Genomic DNA, 23,217 nt, shown 5'->3' on the forward strand with positions numbered 1-23,217 from the left:
TGGGTGTTAAAGCCTTTTTTTTTCAGTGGAACTAGAGTCAGGCTTGAATATGGAGAAACTGATATGAATTAAGCTGTGGGTCAAGATGGAGATTGTGATTCCCTCCCCTTACTCAGAATCTTATGATTCTCTGAGTTGTAATGTACAGTTGTTTGTAAAAATGAATGTTTGTGCTTCAGTTGTGCTCATAGGGCATGGAAGTATGTGGAGGTGCCATCACAAAAGTGTTTTGTGTTGCAGGTGCACGGATTGTCCTATTTCAGAGTAGAACACTATGTCCCAGCAAGAGTGATGGAGAAACTGGATCTGTCCTACATCAAGGAAGAGCTGCCAAAACTGCACAGCACTTACGTGGGTGCCTCTGAAAAAGAGACAGAGTTAGAATTTCTAAAGGTAAGTGGGCAGCAGTTGGCTTCCTTCATCTGTGGCTTAAAAATTCCCTTGTTGGAATATGGGTGCATGGACTTCAAGTGAAAGCACAGTAAAACAACTCAGGCTCTGAACAACACTGAAGGGAAGAAAGCTGAAAAGATTTTGTCCAAAGGACACATCATAACAAGCCAAAAGAAATTGTAACAGATGGGAAGTTCACTCACTTTTTTCCAATCAGTAGTCTTAGCTCAAGCTAGCTAAAAGCAACTACTGATCCTATGCTTGCTTAAAGGAAGCAATGTTCATGAAGCAGCACAACCTGTGTTCACCATGCCTTTTGTGCTTTCTGTAGAGGGCAAAAAGCTTGTAAATTACAAAAAGATTTGTTACAGCTAGTACTTTGTGTGATCCTTGGTATGAAGCAAGCCAGAAGTACTGCCAAGGAGAATTTTTTGTGCAGGTTCTATGTAAGATGATAGGAAAGCCATTATCCACAGATATATTTGGATTATTCTAAAAGGATCCATTGAGAAATCTAATAATGGTGTTTGCTCATGGGTTAATAATCAGATTCTCCCTTGATCAAAATGAGTTCAGGGAGCAAAGGATTACTGTTGAAACCAAATAATCATTGCACTGTAATTGCACAGCCACACTACAGTTCCACCATCCCTGAGTATGTGATGGAAGAGGCACTCAGCTGACTTTGTCCATTCCAAGTCTGTTGCTCGTTTTACAGAAGTGTTCTTGTTACTTAACCACAGAGAACAAACTAGGGGACAGGATCCTGGCTAAAACCTAGCCTGGCTGGGGATGTGTTGGGGGGAGCAGTTAGCTTCCCTTGTTTGATTCATTCCATCAGTGCCTTACATCAGTACTGAAATGACAACAGAGGTGAATAACTGGGAGTGCACAGTGTGTGAAACTGCATATGGTACCTTAATATGGTCACAGAATTGCAGTGTTAGTTTAATTCTGCTTTTAAAAAATGTATGAAGAACAAGTGCATCTGTCTAGTTACAGTTCCTTGCTAACAGCTGCTTTGTGCAAGTTTGATTTACTCACATGTGTTCTCTGTGCTTTCCCTGTTTGATTTTAATAAACATTGGGTTCATTTGCTGTAGTCTGGCAGGTCAAGAGCTACCACCAAGTCTTAAAACCCTCAGCTGATGTGTGTCTGTAATAATAGCTGTAAACTATAAGTAAGTGGACTCACCAGGCAAAGAGGATTATTTTGCTAAAATCTATGTATTTATTTGCACATGTAAACATTTATGGAGAGATATATAATATTCATATAGTGCTATGGAAACTTGTAATGGCCCTAAATTCATACTCATAAAAGTTCCATTGCATTGATCTGTGCAGTTGTGTCAGAGGCTCACAGAATATGGGGTTCACCTTCATCATGTGCTGCCTGAGAAGAGATCCCAAACAGGAATCCTTCTGGGAGTGTGCTGCAAAGGAGTTGTCATTTTTGAAGTTCACAATGGTGCCCGAACACCTGTGCTGCGCTTCCCATGGAGAGAGACAAAGAAGATATCCTTCAGTGTGAGTTGGTCTCTTTTCCTCTGTGTGTACACATCTGTATTTGTGTCTCCAGTTACTGTGAGGTTTTTGTTGGTTATTTTTGCAAATTAAGCTGCTGCTTTACAGCATGTTTTGTGTGGCTGTCATATTATGGGACTGAAATAGGAGTTTTCATGTTTTGAAGGTTTTATTTTTTTCCTTAGCTTGCGTGGACAAGCATAGTGAAGGAGCACCAGACTGAGAATCCTGCATTAGAGGCCTGGGTACAGGCAAATACCAGTACTCAGTATAATTAGGACATGCACCTATGTTGCTTTCAAGTTATATTTCCAAGAGTAATTAAGTTAAATGATAAAAGATAACAGGCTGACACTTGATCTGGACAACACCAGCCAACTTGAGTGGGTACACCATAATCTGGTGATCATGTGTCAGTTTTTAATGAAGCATTGAGCTTCAAATGCTTACCTTTGTATAGGTATTGAAAACAGCACTTCTAATTCTGTCTGATACCCTATTGAAAAGCTACAGCCCATTTTATCTGTGAGATGGTTTTCACTAGAATGGATATATTCAAGTTTAAAAATTACTGAAAATATAAGTTCAAGACCTGGAACATTAACGGAGAGATTTGGTAAATAGATCAGCATTAAGTTATTTTTCTCTTAAATGCCAGCATCCCTTGTGACTTCCTCAGGGTGTTTGAAAACCCCATCTTGCAAAATGTAATAGTTCTGGTTGTCATTACTCAGCACTAACAGTAACAGAGACAGATTAAATAATAACAAAACCCCTTCTCATCTAGCCCAGGAGTAGCTTTAAAGAGCTACTTTATAAATCTCACATTACCTTTGACTCCTATTTTAATAGAAATCTCTTTCATCAGTGCATTTTGCTTCAGGAAAGTTTGAATGCTGTAACTGTGCACAAGCAAACACTGAATTCTTTGTAGGCTAAAAGAAATAATTTTCTTATAATAATCTTTGACTTTTTTTTCTTTCTCCATTGCGTAGAAGAAGAAAATAACTTTGCAGAACACATCAGATGGCATCAAGCATGCCTTTCAGACTGACAATAGCAAGACTTGCCAGTACCTTTTGCATCTCTGCTCTTCCCAGCATAAGTTCCAGCTACAGATGAGAACCAGACAGAGCAACCAAGACACTCAGGACATTGGTAAGGACTGTGATGCTGTGTTAGTTTGTATTAGCAATCTATATGTATTTTTGTAAGGAGGAAAACTGAACTGGAGCTTCAGTAATTGTGCTGAGTGCTGTGTGTGTGTAGATCTACATTTGGAGGGTTTATACTATGAACAAACCCTACTAGCTAAGCTTGTTTAGATTTTGTTTAAGGGGTGGGAAAGGAGTTGGGAGAAGACAGAAAAGCTGGCACACAGCAGTTCCTCTAAACTAAAAGGAATCTAAGAACAGGTCACTAATAGTACTTCCCTCTTTAATTAAGTAAAGGCTTTTGCCTTTTCTTTCAGGAGTATCTTGAAGGTATTTCAATAGCAGGACTTTTACCTTTTGCTTAATATGAAAGGGATTGGTTTGATAATGTGGAAGTAATGATGTGATCGTGGGAGTGCAAGTGAAACAGGGGAAATTCCATGATGCTCCATCTCTAAGCTTGGGTACAACTCTCTTTATTTTCCATAATGTTGGATGGGCCTAGTAAGGAACAACATGGATACTAATCTTTCCTTCATAATTCCCATTTCCTTCATAACTTGTGTGCATAACAGAAAAATGTAAAGGCATTCTTTTTAGCTAGAAAGTATTAATTGGATAATGTAAACAGTGAAAAAAACCCATCTGTATGAATTTCTTCACTGTTTGGAGCAGAGCTCACTTGGCTGGCTGGCTGGCCATCAGTGTGGTCTGGAAGTGCTGTTTTGGTCAGTCTACCTGCTCATGCTTTCTTTGTTCCTTGTTATCTGTCTGCATTCTAGTTGCTGTTAATCCAGACTTCCACCAGTGTAGCTGGGATGAAGTTTGACCACATTGCTGTGGACATTGTGATCTCTAATTTAAAATTAAAAGAAAAGAAAAGGGGAGGGGAGGGAGTGGGAAAAGGCTTGTAGCAACTATCCAGCCTTTTTTCTGTTCTGTTGGGCTCAGCCAACTTCAGGCAAAGAGATAAGACCAAGTGACTTAAAGCCTTTTTACCGTTCCATGATTTAGAGTTTGCTTATCCTGAATTGCAGAGAAAAGCAATACAGGAAAGGCTTTCTTGGCTAGACAAACTTGGTTTCTTTTGGCAGATGGAGTATGTGTTGTGCTGTGGGAGTCTGGGAAACAATAGTTTGCTTCTGTACAGTGCAGATCACTTGGAAATCAGAGGTCCCAGATTCCACCAATCACTTGTAATCAGAAGCAAACAAATCAGGATTATGGTTAACTCCAGCACACTGATTATTAAAAGTAAAAACAATTAAAACAAAAAATTTGCTGTTGTCATAACTTTGCTAAATCTAAATCAAACCCTTAATATGCCAGTAAAAGCTGGTAGTTGGAAGCATTCAGCAAAATAATAAAGAAAAGGACATATATAATAGTAAAGAAAATGGCATTCTGGATTCCAGAAAGGGCATATGGAAAAGCAAAACAAAAAAAAAAAGGAAATTAGGGGTTAAGTCAGCCTTACAGATGATGAGTTTTGAGCACATGAGAATTTTCAGTTACGGAATTGGCAGAAGGTTTGAAAAGCCTAATGCCTACTAATGCCTATATAATATAGTTAATGGTGTGAAAGTATTCATCTGAAATCCATAGAAATTCTGTTTGATGTTCTCAGAGGGTAAATACAATGTCAAGAGAAGAAATCTCAGCACATTTTATTCGGGTAGTCTTCCCCATGATGGCAACACAGCAAGTGCAGCTGTCATTGATGCCTTCTGTCAGAGTCAGGAAATTGGGATTTGTGGATTTCTGGTCTGATTGGGCAAAATCATTTTTCTGTAGCTTATCTAGTCTGGTGGCTGTGGCTAGAAGAGGTGTTTGGTGTGGATAAGGAAGTGGTAGTTGTATACTAATTCACCTGATGAAAATACAGAAAAACATACCTTCCACAACTAAATCTTCATTATCTCTATGCCTGTCATACAGAGCTTGAGTTACTGTGGCAGTTTATTCCGGCCTGAGGTATTGGAGGCAGTAAAGTCTTTTGGAATGGCAGGACTGAGGCTGCATTTGTCAAATACACTCTTTTCTAAATGCCACAGTATTTACCATTAAACCTAATGGGCGATGTGTACCAAAAAGTAGAATTTTCCCTTTGACTTACAGTGCAGCTTCCTAAAGCAACTTGTTTCCTACATGTATAGAGGGTTAAAAACCCCCCACTGGTTCACCCTAAATCAGAAATATATATGCGGTTGAGGATTGCTTTTCCTGAGAATTCCCTGTGAACTGGCTCTGAGACATCAGTGAAGTTTATGAAGGGTCCAGGTGGCCTGATTTCCTTTAAAGTCTCTAACCAGCCAAGCAGTTGCCACAGCTTATCAGGTTCCTGTGTGAAAGCCAAGCCACAGCCTGCTAGCCTTAGGAGGCAGTTAGGGTAATAGAAAGGAGCCCTGCTCAGCTTTGCTCTGAATTAAGAGGGGTTTAGGCTAAGATGTATTATTGTGAATTTGCTTTCAGCTAAGAACATCCACCCAGACAGTTCCCACGACTCAGCTGACAGGAATTTAATTACAGCCCAAGACCTGTTTCTCACTGCTGCTTAAGGGAATCCTTGCTAATGAGTCCAAAAGTCTGGCGAACCCCAGTCAACACTTTCTGTTTCGTGCTAGGTTGTTTGTGGCAGGGCAGGTCCTTAAGTGCACCTGAGTGCACTGGTGCTCTGTAAGTGGGCAGAGATGCTGCCAAGCCCTCATGGCCTTGCAGCTGTACTGTAAATGTGGAGTGGCTCATGCCAAGAAAACAAAGCAATGGATGGATGGAAGTTTGGTAGCATCTGATAGAGTGGAGATGGGGGAGCCCTATTTGTTCAAATCCTTGAAAAGACTTTTATTAAAGGAAGATGTAGTGTTCCAGGTCACTTGGCTTGAGGATATTATTTGTTTTGCAGAAGGAGATATGTGTCTGAGTCTAAGGCACAGCAGCCTGACAGGGAATATGAGTCTTCATGCTAATAAGAGGATAAATATTCTGTGGTTTTGGACTTTGGGTTAGTGTAGTGTCATGAACTCCAAACTTTGCTTCCTGAGCAAACTCCATGGTGGGTGATTATATATCTCTGCTAAGCATCTTGAGAAAATACATTTTGTGTGAGTTGGTTGTTTGAAAAGCATGCTTTGCACAAGGTGGTCTCAGTAGCTCTACTGAATAACTTTAATTGTTTGGGTTTTGTTGGTTTGTTTTTTTTTTTTTTAATTTCAACAGAAAGGGCTTCATTTAGGAGCCTGAACCTTCATGCAGACTCTGTCAAAGGCTTCAACATGGGCCGAGCCATCAGCACTGGCAGCCTGGCCAGCAGCACTCTGAACAGACTCGCTGTCCGACCCCTGTCTGTCCAGGCAGAGATCCTGAAGAGACTGTCCTGCTCTGAGCTCTCGCTCTTCCAGCCACTTCCTGGCTCTGCAAGGGACAAGAACGAGAAGAGTCCATGGGAGGAAAGACCCAGAGTTATGAGCAAGTCATTTCATGATCTGAGCCAAAGTCACATCTCTGTTTACCCCCCGAGGAAAAATGTTATTACTGCTTTCGACTCTTCCCCCAAAAAAATAGAAGATATCATGGGAAGGGTCTTTCAGCAAATGCCAAAATTTGATACTGGATCAACAATGGGAGCATTAAAACCAAGCAAGTAAGAGTCTCTCTGACCACCCTGCAGTATCTTTGTGTACAGTCAATGTACATTTTGCATCAGTTTTGATTTATTATTCATGTCATTATTTTATTACATTGATCCTTCCCTCTCCCAACTTCCTCTTCCCTCTGTCTGGTTCCCCTTCTCTCCTTCTCCCCTTTAAGTTCAAAATCTCATGCAGGTTTAAGTAGAAGCCCTGAAAGAAAGAAAAATGAATCAGACTCATCATCCATTGAAGATACCGGTCAAGCCTATGTTGTAGGTCAGCATGCAAAAAATAATATTACTGTATTTACTAACAAACTTCTAAAATTGCTTTGGGTGTAATGCTTTGGTATATTTATTAACTGATGGTAATGTTCTGATTTGAAAGTGGGAGTAGAGTATCACATGTTAAAGCAATCCAGGCCATTATTGCAGGGAGTCCAAAAAAATCCTCCTTTGGTCAGCACCAGTCTGTCCACAGGGGTGTAAAGTAAGAGCTGTAGCAGAAAACAGCTTTCAGGTTATCACTTCAGGGTGCCATTTGGTTATATGGATCTTTTAATAATTTGCTAATCTTCACAGTCTGTTTGTGAAGGCTGAACTTTTTTAGTGTTTTCTGTGGAAAGGATGTAGGGAGTGGTTGTTTGGAAATGACTGTTCAGTATCAGCTGGGTGTTGGCCAGTGCCTCTAAGTAGTAGCTCCACACTTCGGAGTTTTTCCTTCTATTTTTGGGGGGTTTTTTTCAGATATAATAAATTAGTTAAAAAAATTTTTGCAGTATGCTGGGTGTTTTACAAAAACACTTTTGTAGTGAGGCAAACCAGATGCACTTACTCCATTTTCTTGGCAAGGATTGGAACGCATAAAAGTAGTTTTACTATTAGCTAAAAGAAAGAGCTTACATTAAAAAAAAACAACAAACAAACATTCAGAGCAGCTAAATAGACTTAAACTAACACTGGGTTATTAAAAGTGTATGTTTAGTGTCTGTGTGTTACCAGTTTCTGGTTCTGGAAGGTTCTCTTTATAACAACAGAGACTATAATGACGGAAATATTTGCAGCCTTAGCTGCTGGTTGGCTTTCCTGTAGTTACAGGACATCAGAAAAAGTGGAAGATGGTTAAGTGTCTGGGGATGGGGTCATTATAAACAAACTAAAAAAAGGCAAACAAAGCAGTGTGACATCCCACATCTGCACCCCATGCACTTGGAACCAAGAATGACTTGGGAATGATGCATTTTCAGTGCTGAGAGCATAAATGCTGAGGAGTGAGATGAGGTGTGCAGGTTATGTAGTGACTGATTGCAGCCATTTACTCTTTACCTTTAGTTTTGTGATTAATATGATCATGTGCTTGCCCGTGATCTTCTGGGCAGCATTTCTGGTGAGGGTCTTAGCCACATGTCAGAAAGTCCTGCTGAATCACACTGCCTGTGCTGGGGACATAGGTTCTTTGCATGGTGAAGCATATCAGATGGAACTTTGGGGTTCATAGGTTTGGAGAAGGCCAGGGCTGCTTTATTTAAAAGCTTGAATTATCTTCCCTCATTTACTTTCATGTATTGGTACATTTATTATTTTATCCTCTTTAAAGTAGGGCCACATTTGCTTGGCTGTGATAATTTCAAAGAAAACATGATTATATATGCAAACAATTTTAAATAGAAGTAGCTTGTTCAAATTGCTTGTTACTGCAGCAGCTTATTTGTTCCTTAAAAAAAAAAAAACAGGACATATGTTGTGTTGGTTTATTAGGCTCAGCTTATTCAATATCCATATTGTTAGAAAATTTAGTCTTTGACTTCATTGCTCAAGATCCATTACTTTGATCTGAAGTTAACCATGGTCATAAAGGCCAAACCTCTGTCCTTCCTTTAATTCATTGCCTTTGCATGAGCTACCATCTATCTGAACCTTAAACTACAACTAGAGCACATGGGTAATTTGGATTTGCTAATACAAAGCTAGTTTTATGTTTATTCATTTTTAAAAGAAGTGGTTTGCTATTGTGAATGAGCTTGTGTGAAATGTGTAAAGACTGAAATAATTCTTGGTAGCTTTTTTATTTTAAAAAAATTGATAACAGTGTCTAATACTTCCATGCATGTCACAGGTGTTAGCATGAATACTTCAGAAAATCTCCTGTCATCAGCAGCATTAAAAGAGAGTGGTAAGTTGATAAGTAATTAGTTCAGTCAGTTTGTCACTTGCAAATGCTTCACTGTTCCACCTGTCCTGTGCCTCTGTCAGTTAGCTAGATAGGACCTTTTCCTAGTATTTCCTTTCCTAGTATTTATTTTGGATTGCTTCTTGGGGGAGGTAGGTTTAGACATCTGTATGTGATATTTTTCAGATATGAAAGAGTGAAGCACTTGAAGGGTGTTCTTTCCTACCAGAATCAAGTGCTTGAAAGCTCATTTCCCTTATTTAGGAGGTTATTGGTTCTGTGGTTTCTTTTTAGTTCTTTCACTCTTCAGGCTTGATGTGTTTTTGAGGGAGATAAAACTCCTTTTCTGGATGATGTGCAGCCTGCTGCACTCTCCTGCATCACTTGTTCTGTGCTTGTACCTGTGTGTGGAACTCATTGGTTTCTGCAGTTGTGGATTGCCTCTTCCACTTAGGGCAAAAGTATCCCAGGCACTCCTGGACCAAATGAATGTCTTCTCTAGGAAGCAAATCCATGAGTTCAGACTTGCAGTATGTTGGTGTTTCCTGAAGTTTCAGGAGATTTGGCTTGTTTATTTGTTTGTGTTTTGGTTTTTTTTTTGCATTTGGTTGGTGTTTGTTAGTGGGGTTTTTTTTCTTCACCAAATTATTCTCCTTGGGTCTCTTAAATGCCTGGCTCTACTTCAGCCTGATGGGAAGCCTCAGGAGTCAGAGTTGTATTGTGAGGATGCTCAGATTTTAGAAGAGGTGGAATCAGCAGCCTGTGGAGTTGCAAATGAGGAAGTAAATTGAAGCAAGAGAAGTTTCAGTAGATGTTTCTAATTTTGGCTGCTTTTTAATGAAGAGACACCATTAAGAGAACTCATTGAGTAACCTTTCAGTAATTCCATATAATGACCCTCAGTTTCAATTTTACCGATGTGTTTGCATCCTCCCTACCTCTGAGCAGAGCACATAAACACAGATCTAAACATTTTCCTGAATTGAGACTAATGAAATTAAAGATTCTAGGACTCAGTTATGTTGTCCCTTCACAAGACTGTGCCAGCTGCTTTTCTTAGGAGGAGTAAAAGGTTTTTAACTGCTGAAGATGGAAGTGGGTTAGAAGGGTTGTGGAGGTTTTTTTCTGTGTTTGGCCATGGCTTAGAAGATGAAAGCTGAACCAACTAGATCAAAACAGCTTTTCAAGTTATCAGAGAAGTAATATTTTTTTAATGGAAAAGAACTTTAAAGTAAACCTGAAGGGAAGTGTTGAGGCAGTGTCTGATCATGAAATGTTGGCTTTACAGTTGACTCTCTTCAAACAACACAGAACAGAGTTGCCACACCAGAGAGAGAGATCACTTTGGTGAACTTGAAAAAGGATGAAAAGTTTGGCTTAGGTAAGTGGCTTTAAAATTGCTGTTGACATGTATTTCTAGAAGCCAAAAACAAAATAAAGTTTTCTGGTCTGTGTTTAAGCATTTATTGTAGAACTGAGCAAAGCAGTGCAGGCAGTAGCTGGATTTTGAAGGCTTTTAAAATGCAGTTTCTGTGATGTTAAGCAACTCTGTTTTTCAGTTTTTCCATATAAGTGTAGGATAATATTAATATTGTGAACTAGTCATCCTTGAAGTTGGCCTTTTAAGTTTATCTCTGTTTTCAGTATAGAATTTTGTCTCTGTGGAACTTCACAGCTTTGAGCTGTGGTAAATGCTTTAAATGAATGCTTTAAAAAAAAAAGACACAATAAAAGCATTATGTGCTAATTGTGGAGTGTTTTCCTTATTCCCGTAATATCAGATGGAACACTGATTTGATGTTAAGGAGCCTGGGAGATGAGATATTTGCATTACATTCCTTCCTCTGCCACTGAGTTTTTTGCATAAGCCCACATAATTTTTCCCTGTATGAGTAATGAAAAATTTTATGTCAGTGTTGTGCTTTAGGAAGACTCTCTAAAGTGTCCTTAAGGACATTGTTCTGTCATTCAAAATCAGATTGTAGTGTAAATTTGAGAGGGGAAAAAAGCCTACAAGACAGTAATACTTAGAGTTTACACTGCATAGTAATGTATAAGTTGAGCAGAAATGAAAAAAAGTTCAAAAGAAATGTACTATTTCTCCTCTTTCTTCCCTATGCAATTTATGGTAATTTGCTGTTTAAGCTGGAATAGGGAAGACCTGATATCTTCTGCTTTTTTTTTCCCCTTCTGGAATATTTGTCCCAGGTTTATGTGGTAGAATGAACAGAAATAGATTAGGAGCCTCAAAATAAAACAGAGACATTGAAAACTTGGATCTTAAGACCAGGGTCAGACTTCTTTGTGAAACATCAAACAATGGAGAAAACCAGAAATTTTTATGTGATAGAAAACAATTTTTATGTGCTCAGCAAATGTACATTTCATGTCACCTGTTTGTGTGTTTCTCTTGCCAGAGTTGTCTTCTGTAGCCTTTGCTGGAGTGTCCTGAACAGACAGACAGACAAAGTCTAAATCAGTTGCTTAAAACAAGAGTATACAATAAAGCTTTATCAAAAAGCTTTGCTGTCTGTTTCCATGCAGATTGAAATTTGAAGTGTCTGGGGTTTTTTGCTTTACATTTATTAGAATGACTAAGTTTTTGTTTGTTCTAGAAGATGGACTTGTGTTAAGTTATATGGTGATCACTGACATTTTTGCCTGCTTTGGGCCTTTTCTTCCTAGGCTTTCAAATAGTCGGTGGAGAGAAGACAGGGAAACTTGATCTGGGAATTTTTATTCATTCAGTTATTCCTGGAGGGCCAGCTGATTTGGAAGGGACTCTAAAACCAGGTGAATAGCATAAAATGCAATCTGTGGCTCTGGGTATCACAGTTCCTTGCAATAGTGACCTTCAGTCACCTTCCAGACAATTTCTGAAAACTAGTGATGCTTCATTCTTAGACTATACAAAAACAACAATCTTACAAATCAATGTAAAAATGATAAAGCCTGAAGTAGCAGAAAGTTGAAGTTATACATAAAGATAAGGGCTTTATTTTCCATTGTCTGTCTTGCAGATGCATTGTAATTTAAAGTTTTTAAAACTCAGTATCCCTACTTTAATTTTTTACATTTTAAATTTTTAAATTCTTAAATTTTAAAGTTTTAAAAAGTGAAATGGAGCCATATATAACCATAACTGTAGTGGGGGGGCAGAGAAAAATGTATCTTTTTTTCCTTCTCGTCATAGTCTGTGTCTTGAACTGAACTGCATATTGCTCATTTAACATCTGATTTCTGTTTTTTCTTTTTTCTTATACAGTAAAAGAGAAGGTAGAAATCAGAACATGTAAAGATTTGGCAGGTTTAAAAAGAGGAAATATAAACAGTTTTTGTGGTGTGGTTTGGGGTTTGGCTTTTTTTTTTCACGATTAGAGTTCCCTATTCCAGCATCACTTGAAGTTCAGTAATTTTTAATCTGTGCATTGTGTAGAGGTTGTCAGACCTGTACTCTGTGGGTAAAAATGTAGGTGTTAGGCTGTGTCTGAACAACCCCTTTTGTGCAGGGCACCGCCTCATATCCATAAACAGCACCAGTTTGGAAGGTGTCAGCCAGCACGCAGCCTTGGAAATCCTGGAGAACGCTCCTGAGGATGTGACACTTGTCATCTCCCAGCCCAAGGACAGGCTGTCCAAAGGTAGGGAGGGATGTGCAGTCTCCCCTGTGAGCAACCCCAGCTAGCTGGGAATTGTGTTCAGGGACAGGATGGAGAGGTGGTGTGTGAGGGTAACCATTGGGGTGGTGCAGTGTGAGCAGAGAGCTTTCTGCGGGATATCTGGGCGGGTGAAACCTTCCTGGGCTGTAAGCTGAGAAAAGGGTGTCGTGCTGCAGATAAGCTGATGGCTGTCTTGTCTCCTGCTTTGCAGCATCGTCTAACACTGCTCAGATCAGTAATGGAGCCAGGGGTTACTTGAGGAGGCCCTCCTCAGTGCAGGACACCGAGGCAGAGTCCTCTTCCGAGGAGCACAGCCGGTGCCGCGCTCACCAGAGGCCCGTTTCGGGCAGCCTCTCCGGGCTGTCCAAGCGCGATGGAAGTGTGAGCTCCCAGGATTCCAGGACCGAGAGCGCCAGCCTGTCCCAGGGCCAGCCCACCTTGGGCAAACGTGCCAGTGGCAGAGCCCAGCAGGATGCCCAGCATCACAGCGAGCCCCAGGCTGGGGCCTCGAAAGCCCTCGAGAAGAGGAGATTCTCGTCGGACAGTACTCGAGTGAAAAGTAAAAGGCCTGGGGTAGTGGAGCCTGTGGAGTATTCAGACCGAGGGGATTCCGACATGGATGAAGCAACTTACTCCAGCAGCCAGGAGCAGCAGCCGGCTAAAAAGGCATAGTGGATTTCATATGAATATTTCCCATCAGTGTGAGAGTGGGATTGATAGCTGTCTCTGGGTGTCAGGATGTGAGGGAAGAGCAGCCTGGCCTAGCCTGCAGCTACTGCCAGAAGCTGATTTCTAATAGCATGGTGATTTTGTTCAAAACAAATAGAGAAAATCACTTCTGTAACTTGGAATAACTTTCAGCTTTCCAATGTCACAAGATGTGTCTTATTAGAGGCAGATTGTGCTTTGGGATGAATCTGCAGTGCACTTCCTGAGGCTGTAGGAAACCTCCTTTCAATTCTGTGTGTTTGTCCAATATGTTCATAACCTAGTGACCGCTCCTAGAGGTAAGTTTATTCACTTGGCAGATAAATCGTTTTTCCTCAAGGAAAGTAGGAGTGATACATCTGGAGTGGGTAGCAGCAGAACTCATTGTCTTCTGGGATTGATTTAATCCTTGAAAAACTGCTCTTGTGCATTAAAATTCAGCAGTGAGTTATGCTCTTGAGCAGATACAGTTGCTGCTTCACCTTTCCAAAAGGGCACAGTCACAAGTACTGCAAATCTGTTTGCAGCTTGCAGTGATTTCTCTGTTCATGTGATAGAGGTTATTCAGTTAAATTGTGGCAGCTCATGCTAATTAATCCAACAGACTCTAGGCTGCTGTACTGCTGAAATACTGCAGTTTGTGTTCTGTAACCAGCTCACTTGGACAGTAAAGACTTGGCTGCTAAAGGCCAAGTGTATTTGTGTGCTAAACCTGTTCAATGGCAGGAATGGAAGAGTTGAAGCAGTGAGCCTTGAGTCTTATTAATTGGTACTTTGCCAGATGGACTCCTTCTGGCTGTGTCTGACTCAAAACCGCACCCTTTAGGGTCTTAGCTGAAAGCAGCTGTTCCAAAGGCAAAAGGCAAATCATTGTCTCTTTTTGTTTTGTTTGTTTCTTTCTCTCTCTCTCTCTTTTTTTTGTTTTTGTAAATAAAGGATTCTTCCTCATCGAGTACAACAAACAAAGTGAATTCTAAAAAGGTTTCTACAACGCTTCTTAAACCTGGAGATATCTTTGAGGTTGAACTAGCAAAAAAAGATAACGGCTTGGGAATAAGTGTCACGGTACTGTTTGACAAGGTTTTTAGATGTTTTCTCTTTTTTCTCTACTCCCAGCAACCCATTAAATTGCTAAATTACAAGGAAGCAAAATATTTTCTAGAATTACTTTAATTTATAGATTTATTGATGTGTGGTTAATCTTACCAAAGCTGAAAAGTAATACTATTAATTTATATTCATTTTTTTGTCATCTGACCTTTAAGTAATTCTTGTTTTTTGTTTTATGGTGGAGCCCCAAAGTCCTAATAGACTCTTATCACAGATGCTGCTTTGTGAGTACAAAAGGCAAGATGGTCTTTGTCCCTTGCTACCTAATCTTGTGGCAAATTTGCAAGGAAGGAAGTGAGACCCTCCCAGACTGGCACTACAGGCAGTGGAAGCAGTAGTGTTATTTAGGGGTATCTGTGCATGCTCAGTCACATTCACCATGTTCAGTGTTCTCCCTCTGCTGGAGAAAAGGCAGAAAGCAAAAAACTGTATAAACTCAAATGAGACCTGGCTGACACTGCTTTCTTGCAATAGAAGGCAAAACCATATTTTTTAAGACTGATTTCTCTTCAAGCTATAATAATTTGAAGGTAGTTTTATGTTTAGGGACTGTCGTACTGCAGAGTGGCACTTCAGGGAAGAAGAGAATAATTTACATACATTTTCCACTGCATGTGTTCCTGTATAATATGTAAATGTAAAATAAATAAATAAATATATATATATATATATATATATATATGTGTGTGTGTATATATAAAATATGTAAAATATACATTTTAATGTATTTTAATATTCAGCTATTTTCAGTGGAGGAATTACTTGGAAGCCTAGTGGTGTTTCCATATACATGGGTAGGATTGTAAGAGGTGCAGAAGGAAATTCTGTTATTTTGGCATCCCAGTCTATTCAAAGTCATGTTCCATTACTTGAGAGAGTTGGAGGAGCAGTGGTTGAGCAGGAGTTGGTTATTGAGTAGCACCAGACCTGCATGCACTGGCTTTGTAGAGATGTTAGAAGATGCCAGCCAATGCAGAGATTTCCCTCGGGGGGTGACCAGGTGGTGTCTTCACTCTCCTTTGCTTTTCCAGCCCCCATTCTGCCCCTTCATTGTTTTGCTGTGCAGTGGTGGTGAGGAGAGGTGTGCAGTTACCTGTGGGTTATCTGGGTGCTTTGGGAGTGAGCATTAACACACTGTTGGTCTTCCTCTTCCCTCCAAGTCTGTGGAGCACAGTGAGCCAGAATCACACAATGGTTTAGGATGGAAGGGACAATTAAAGACCATCTAGTCCTACCCCCTCTGCAATCAGCAGAAAGGCCAAGGCCCTCCAAAAACAATGTCAGTTCAGCTTGAGCAGCTTAGACCTTCAAACTTGTCTGAATTGAGAGAAAGCAGCACTCCTTAATCTCCTGTTACATCAGAGAAGTTGTGTTGGAGTAGGACACTGCATGCTTGTGCATCTCCTGCTTTGGCATGCTGTGCTCTTGCACATCTCTGAGCTTTGGTGTGCATGCAAGCATGTAAAGTCCGACAAAATGCAGACGTGTTTCTGCTGAAGGACATTTGTTTGTGTTTTGTGCATTTGCATTGTGATGCATTGTGTTTTTACAGTCTTCTCACCCCAACTTAATTTGTAGCAAATTGCATGACTGCACAGAACATGCTTGATGTAACATTTTGATTTTGATAGTTTCTCTGTTTTTTCTACGTGCCAGTAGCCCAAATGCTTCCTAAGAACAGTTTTCCTTGTGTGACACTGTGTTTAATTACTAAGTATTCTAACTGCAAAAAGACTAACAATCCTATTTTTGTTTTCTGTTTAGGGTGGTGTAAATACTAGCATAAGGCATGGTGGTATTTATGTGAAAGCAATTATTCCCAAGGGAGCAGCTGAAGCAGATGGCAGAATAGAAAAAGGTAGGATTTCCATCCTTTCAGTGGGGACTCTTAATGTGGAAAAAGGGCAGAGGACTGTCTGGGGGGGGACTTGACAATATCCTGTGGCCTGGAAACTAGCACTCTGTTTGCCTCCTGTCCTTGCACCTTTTTCAGTGGGAAGAAGAACTGTTTCTCCAAGCTGTTGCAGATGTCATTTTAAATATTGCCTTGATAGCTAATTCTGCAGGTGAATATTAAAAAACTAATGTAGAACAAATGCAGAACCAGCAATGCTGAGGCTGTGGAAGGGAAAAATAGGAGATAGCTTGTGGGATTTTTGTTCTCTAAAGCAGCCTATGTTAATGGAGAATGCTTCTCTGTTCCAGGCACAAAGAGAGAGGGCTTTGTGTTATTTGTGGCCTCCTTGCTTGGCACGCCTGGCAACTCAATACAGAAAATGCTGTAATTGTTATGGCCCTTCTTGTTAGTAAGCCAGGCCACATTCTTCACTGAAGTGAGCATTCCTGCTGTGGACCAAGATTTGTTTTGAATAAAGAGTCTGAGCTTTCTGGCAGGCTGTCACTCTGATGGTTAATACTAGGTTTGACATGGGATTATCCCACAGAATCATTAGATTGGAAAAGACCTTTGATTTGAACCATATCGTTTATTTACAAAGTTCTCTTCTTGACTCAGAACATGGAAGGGAGGGAGAATTTCCTTAAATAACTGTCCTTGTTAGCTCAGGCTTGAAAGTTTCTGTGTATAATAGATGTTTTATAGTTGATGCTCTACCTACTTTTTCTTAAATTATTAATGTAGGTGACCGAGTGCTCTCTGTCAATGGGATCAGTTTGGAAGGAGCTACCCATAAGCAAGCTGTTGAAACCCTGAGAAACACAGGCCAGGTGAGTGGCTGCTCCTGTCTGTGGTGAACCAGTTCTCTATCAGAGAAAAGAGGTGAAGGAGCCTCAAGACTGGAATCCTCCCCAGTGTTGTCATGGTTATTTTAGATTTGCTTTCTTGGACTCCTTGGCTTCCTGGCACACCTGAAAATAGCCAGTGAGCGTACACATTCAGAACTGCTGAGAACTGCTATTTGTGTTCATTTTATAAAATGTTTTTAACTTAATTCCCTGTACAAATGTGCAAGTGACACTATCTTTGACACCTCTTAACACCCTCACAACTTTATAGGAAGAACACCCTTTCTTACTCTATTGGCAAGTGTCTTGTGAGTCCATTAGTGTATTTTGGAGGTTGCCATTTAACAACCCTTAAAAAATAAGGAATAATTGGAGGACATATATGGGGAGGGGAGTGTCTATAACACCTGCTGCTGTAAAAGTTTGGACCTTGAGAAGTTAGAAGGAAACACATACTCTAGACTGTGCTATCTCTGTTGCCAGTTAACTGGAGAATGTTTCATCTCTTTAGGTGGTGCACCTGCTGTTGGAGAAAGGTCAGCTTTCAGGGGCCAAGGCTCATGCTCCAGTGACACCACAGTGCACGCTCCCAAGTCAGGTGGGGCAGTGTGAGCCACAGGAGAAGCCAGTAACAGAATCTTCAAATGCCAAAGATTACAGCTTTGTCACTGCAGGTCAGCTCCCACAGAACAATTGTCTTAACTGTCAAAGCATCCTGTAGTTTCATAAGATTTTCTTTGCTTCTTAGGATGAAAATTGACTGGATAAGAATCGATACCAAGCCCTTGCACATAATGCAGTCTCTTTGTGCTGTTGTGTTTATTTTTAAGACTTCCTTTCACATCTTGGTTACTTTGTTTAACTACTGTTAACTTTTTGCTCTCTCACTGTTACACGTTCTTTCCCAGTGTCACCTTAGATGCCAAGGCTGTAGCAAGCTTGGAGTTAGGGGGGTGCTGCTGTATCTGGTGCTATTAAGGAGTGCCAAGGGGAATTTAGATACTTATATATAAATGAGTGCTTCTGTGGGTCCTGCAGCTCCTGTCGTAGAAGAGAGAAGACATCAAGAGCTAGATGAAGAGAGAAGGATTTGTGCCCCTGACTAGAGGTTGACGCAATTCAGCCTCTTGCTGGTGATTTGTACAGGTGAAGGGAAGCCTACCCAGATGGCAGAACCCCTGCAGATACCTTTGGGTCTTCTTGCATGGGCTCTGTGATGGCTGCCAGGAGCTCCAGTTGCTGCTCTCACTAATGTCTGATCAGTGGTTGGAAAGGTTGTGTCACTCTGTGCTTTAAAAGGTTCCTTAATGGACTTCCTAGGGAATAGTCCTTTGGAGACTGCCTTCCTACACATTGATGTTGTCAGGCCAGACAAGCTGACTGAGAAGTCGTGATCAGCTTTTTATCCTCTTTAACCTGGAGGGATCTTTTGGGTAACACTTCTGTTCAACTTCAATGAAAGAACCATGTGAGGGGGAGATTGCACATTGTCACGTCTGGAATATGAGAACCAGACACTCTTTCCATGGCCATGTGCTATAGGAAATAATAAGTTAATTGTGGAAACCCAGGGCACCAGGAATATTTTTCTGTCTACTCTGGGTTGTTCTGACCCCCAGGGGAGCTTTGACCCTCATTCATGGAGAAAGTTTCCTAGACTTCAAGATCGACTAGAATCCACAAAAGTGTGAAGTAGATTATAGAGAGTAGTGTATGTGCATCACTTGGTGAGAAATTTAGATTTTGGAATTTTTAGTATAGAAGCAAGATGGAGGGCACAGGGTGTCATCCTGGATTTCTTCTTCATGCTTTCTTCTTCCTTCTTCTTCTTGGGTTTGGGTGGCATTTTGTAGTTGGGCAGAAAAGTCTGCATTGCGGGCTCTTTGGGATCACTTACTGGGTTAAAAGGGAAAATAATCTAGGTGTCAGCTCTTAATTGGACGGTTTAGTCTTGAAAGACCTTGTAACAAGAGACTGTTAGCCATTTTGTGCCTTCTAATGAAAAGCTGCCCAACTCACAGTAATGACACTGTTTTACTGATAAGAAATAATAAACACTTGAGTATGAACATGAACTACCATCTCAAGTGTCTTCAGTCCAGACCCAGAGGAACCCACAGCTGGTACACCCACAGTTAATGTTTCTTTTACAGAGAACACATTTGAGGTAAAACTCCTGAAGAACAGCTCAGGCCTCGGGTTCAGTTTCTGCCGTGAGGACAACCTGGCCCCAGAGCAGCTGGGCTCGACGATTGTGCGGGTGAAGAAGCTCTTCCCTGGGCAGCCAGCAGCAGAGAGCGGGCAGATTGAGATCGGGGATGTCATCCTGAAGGTGAACGGGGCGTCCCTGAAGGGCTTGTCCCAGCAGGTTTGTACCCATAGTAGTGAAACTCGTACTGTAGTAGTCCTGCAAGTCTGCATCTGACAGTGAATCCCTCTGTGGCCACAGGAAGTCATCTCTGCTCTGAGGGGAACATCTCCAGAGGTCTCTCTTCTCCTTTGCCGGCCACCATCTGGAATACTACCAGACATTGACCCTTCGTTGCTGGTAAGGTGTCTGGAATGGGATTTTTTTTTAAATTATTTGCTATTTAATGTTCATTTATTCGATCTGGTGGGTGGATGGGTTAGTTCCATCTGCATTATTCCATCTGCAAGATTCAGATGGAATAATGGGGAGAGTGGTCGCAGAAATGTGGTTCTTGGAATGAATCCCTTAGGAGTGCACTGTTAAAGGAATGTTTGGCTTCAAAAGCTTTTTTCCTCCATTTTGTGACCTAAGGCATGAGAAGTTCGTTTAACACGGTGTTTCTGGAGCAGAGATTTCTTTGCAGCCCAATATTTTGAAGTTGATATCAGAAATTGGATATTTCTGTGAAGGATATTCTGCAAAATATCAATTTGGTGTTGATGTATTTAAAAACAAGGAAAATATTGTCTTATTTACCTCCTGGAAATTAGAGGTGTCTCAAAGAATATTTTCAAAATGCTTCAGTAAATAAATTGAAAGAACAGAAGGCCATTTTAGGATAGTTGAAGAAGTGGGAATGAAATGTGTTTCAACAAAAGAGAGTGTAGAGGACAGATTGCCTGAAAATTGGGCTTTCTGTAATACAGGAAAGTGTAAAACTAATGGAGACAGATCTTCAATTTAAGTTCCCCAGGGAATTCATCACAGCACTAAGCCTGCCAGAGTTCAAGAAGTGTTTGGACAAGGCTCTCTGACAACAGGGTGTGATTCTTGAGGCTGTCCTGTGCAGGGCCAGGAATTGGGCTTGGATGATCCTTGTGGGTCTCTTCCATCTCAGGATACTCTGATTCTGTGCTTCTGAGTTACTTTAACATTACTTTCAAGCAATAAAATCATTCAAGTCTGATGTGAGAAGTTTAAATAGACAAATACAAATTTAAGTGAAGTTAGGATTGGAGTGAGAGATAAGCAACTGAGCAAACTAATAACACAAATTACTATTCCTATAATAGATCTGTTTGTAATGTGGAATAGCAGCAACTTTAATAGAACTTTATAAAACTTTAACAGTAACTTTAATAAAACAGTGCACATATTAAAAGAGGAGGAAAACCAAAATTTTTCTTTACCACATATTGATGTGTTCATATACACAAGAATCTGACCATGAAAGCATAAATGAAGTTTTAAAATCTTTTCTGTCTGCTGGCTGGCATAATTCTTGGGAATATGTGACAATTGGCAAAATTGTTATTCAATCTAGTGGTGGTTAATAACTTGGTTAACAGTCACCATTTGGCATAAATTATCTTAGTCTTTGTAGTCTGTTACTGTTGCTTTTTGGTTGACAGCCTTTCTGTTTCCCTCCTCTGTGAGGTTGGTTTGACTTCAGTAGCTCTGTGAGCCTCAGCTTCTGGTTGGAAGGGATTTCATGGTAGTTGCATAGAAGACTGCTGGGCATAGTTTAGAAGTAGCTGTCAGTAGGCTTTCTGAAGCTAAAGTATTTTTGTTCTCCTTAGATGAATTTAAAGGTTTTTAGCAGCATAAATTTCAGAGTTTTGCACACTTTGTCTTGGCCAAGTTGCATTGAACTTTTTGGAACTCTGCTATGATGTGTTTCAACAGTTCAGTCAGTAGCCACTGACTCCTTGTTTTTTGGTAACTTTATGCAGTCTTTGAAATTTTCTTTTGTCATCAGAACTGGATTATTATGAAGTAAATGCTTTTGCTTTTGTAGACCCCCATCCATTCGCCCCAACAAGTTTTCCCAGAGGTCAGCAGAGAAGTTTCTGGTCCATCAAATAGAGAACAAGGCGACAGCTCAGATGAAAATGAAACTACTGATCTGAGCAAGAAAAGGCTAAAATCTCCCTCCAGAAGAGACAGCTACAGTAACAGCAGCAGAAGTGGTGATGAGGAGGTGATGGAGTCAGCAGCCCAGGTGGGCCTGGGCTGGAGTTCTGCGCTGTACCAGGCCTCAGGGGAAGCTGAGGCACGGGCACAGGCTCAGTACGAGGCACACCCCAGCCAGAGGGACGCTGTCCGCACCATCCTGTATCCGGATCAGGAGGCTCCCAGCAAGGCAGAGCTGGAGGACAGGTATGCTGCTGATAATGATCCTCATCATTCTGCAGAAATGTTTATAGAAGTAGTTCATTGGACTTATTTGTAGAAATACTTCTCTTGATTTGATTTTTAGATCTGCATAAAGTCAATCTTGGTTCATATATTAATTTATGAATGACAGCCACATTGTACTTATTCCTGTTTTTCTTTTTTTTTTCTGCTTTATCTGTAGTGATCTGCCTTTGGATTTGCCAGTGATCCCCACCTGTAGAACTGTACCTGATGTTACCACGTCCATGTTAATAAATGACTGTTATGCTACTCCTGTCTCTGAGCTGACTTCACACCTGGGAGAAATAGATTCATTACTCACCCAGCTGGAAAAAAATGCTGAAGAATATGAGCCAGTAATATATTATTTCTGTCTTTCAGGAGCATAAATGTCCTGCTGTGGTTGTTTTAGTCGTGATTTTGAGAGTGGATAGAAATTAGGCACATTAATTCACAAATGGGATAGCTGTAGGTTATACTTGCACTACTCTGGATGTGTGCCTAACAAATGGCACATACATTGCCATTTGTAATCAATGGCAAATGCTCATACCAGTATCTGCAGGTATTTTCTGTGTGAGCTCTTAAAGAGCTGATACATTTCCCTCTGTGGCTGTGGAGGCATCAATGTGTACATAGGTAGATGTGTGTATGTCCATTTCATGGGTCATTTCATCCTGGAAACCTTGGCATTAAATATTTACCTACCTCTCAACCTTGTACTTAGAGGAAGCTTAAATGGCAGATATCTTGCTTCTGCTCTTTTAGTTTTAGGTGGTTGTTCAGAGGTCAGAGAATAAATTGAGGCATCAAGGGCATCAGGAGACCCTGTTCTTTGCTGCATTTATAAATATGAATCCCAAAGACTTTCTCTTCTGCTGCAAGATGGAGCCTATTTTTGAGGCTCTTCTGAAAAAGGTTTTGACACCACAGAAGTGTCTTGTGTATCAGAAGGGACTTCCATATCCCCGCATAATCTGTTCAAAGATTGAAAAAAATTTAAATGGAATCTTGATACATCCCAGTTGTGAGGGTCTTCCAGGTTATAGGTAGCCAATCTCCCATTTGACAAGAAACTGTATTTTTCTTACTCCCTTCTTCAGAATTTTTTCTCCATCCTTTCTGGTGCTCTGTGACTTTTTAATGCAAATGAGACAGATCCATATCTTTCAAATCAAAATTAATGCAAATTAAAATGGGCAAAGCACGTGCATGTGTTCAGTTTCCAGATAAGCTCTATGGCATTGTGTCTCACTGTAGCAAAACATGCTCACTTACTTTGTCCTGAATAATTATGGATGTGTTGAGATATTTAAAAATACAGAGCCTTTCTTATATATGGCAGCTAGTTTAGGGTAAAATAAGGTGTGAATTTTGACGTGTGCCTTCAGAATTTTACTTCATAGACTCTTGGCCACATGTTATTTCCATGTAAATCATTATTTGGTTCTGTCTAGAACTCATTAGAGATGCTTATTTGAAGCATTTAAGCTGAATCTGATAAGAAATATTGTTCCAGCCTTATGTCACACTTA

At 40.4% G+C, this 23,217-nt stretch overlaps 1 protein-coding gene across 8 annotated transcripts in view; it reads left to right on the forward strand.

Annotated features, from left to right (window-relative positions):
* PTPN13 (protein tyrosine phosphatase non-receptor type 13) overlaps window positions 1-23,217 on the forward strand; it is a 112,046-nt gene that overhangs the window by 74,528 nt on the left and 14,301 nt on the right. For 6 of the 8 annotated variants that reach the window (XM_030946870.1, XM_030946872.1, XM_030946871.1 and 3 more), the window contains 18 exons: window positions 241-393; window positions 1,741-1,923; window positions 2,916-3,078; window positions 6,291-6,714; window positions 6,882-6,979; window positions 8,819-8,875; window positions 10,161-10,253; window positions 11,558-11,665; window positions 12,382-12,513; window positions 12,743-13,197; window positions 14,176-14,319; window positions 16,114-16,207; window positions 16,991-17,076; window positions 17,606-17,768; window positions 19,248-19,462; window positions 19,544-19,642; window positions 21,303-21,664; window positions 21,864-22,038. In XM_030946870.1, the coding sequence (XP_030802730.1) occupies window positions 241-393; window positions 1,741-1,923; window positions 2,916-3,078; window positions 6,291-6,714; window positions 6,882-6,979; window positions 8,819-8,875; window positions 10,161-10,253; window positions 11,558-11,665; window positions 12,382-12,513; window positions 12,743-13,197; window positions 14,176-14,319; window positions 16,114-16,207; window positions 16,991-17,076; window positions 17,606-17,768; window positions 19,248-19,462; window positions 19,544-19,642; window positions 21,303-21,664; window positions 21,864-22,038 (3,204 nt within the window). The remainder of the gene's footprint in view (window positions 1-240; window positions 394-1,740; window positions 1,924-2,915; window positions 3,079-6,290; window positions 6,715-6,881; window positions 6,980-8,818; window positions 8,876-10,160; window positions 10,254-11,557; window positions 11,666-12,381; window positions 12,514-12,742; window positions 13,198-14,175; window positions 14,320-16,113; window positions 16,208-16,990; window positions 17,077-17,605; window positions 17,769-19,247; window positions 19,463-19,543; window positions 19,643-21,302; window positions 21,665-21,863; window positions 22,039-23,217) is intronic. The other 2 variants (XM_030946873.1, XM_030946877.1) reach the window with 1 other exon arrangement.

Source organism: Camarhynchus parvulus, chromosome 4 (genome assembly GCF_901933205.1).
Source record: "Camarhynchus parvulus chromosome 4, STF_HiC, whole genome shotgun sequence".
Classification (NCBI taxonomy): Eukaryota; Metazoa; Chordata; class Aves; order Passeriformes; family Thraupidae; genus Camarhynchus; species Camarhynchus parvulus.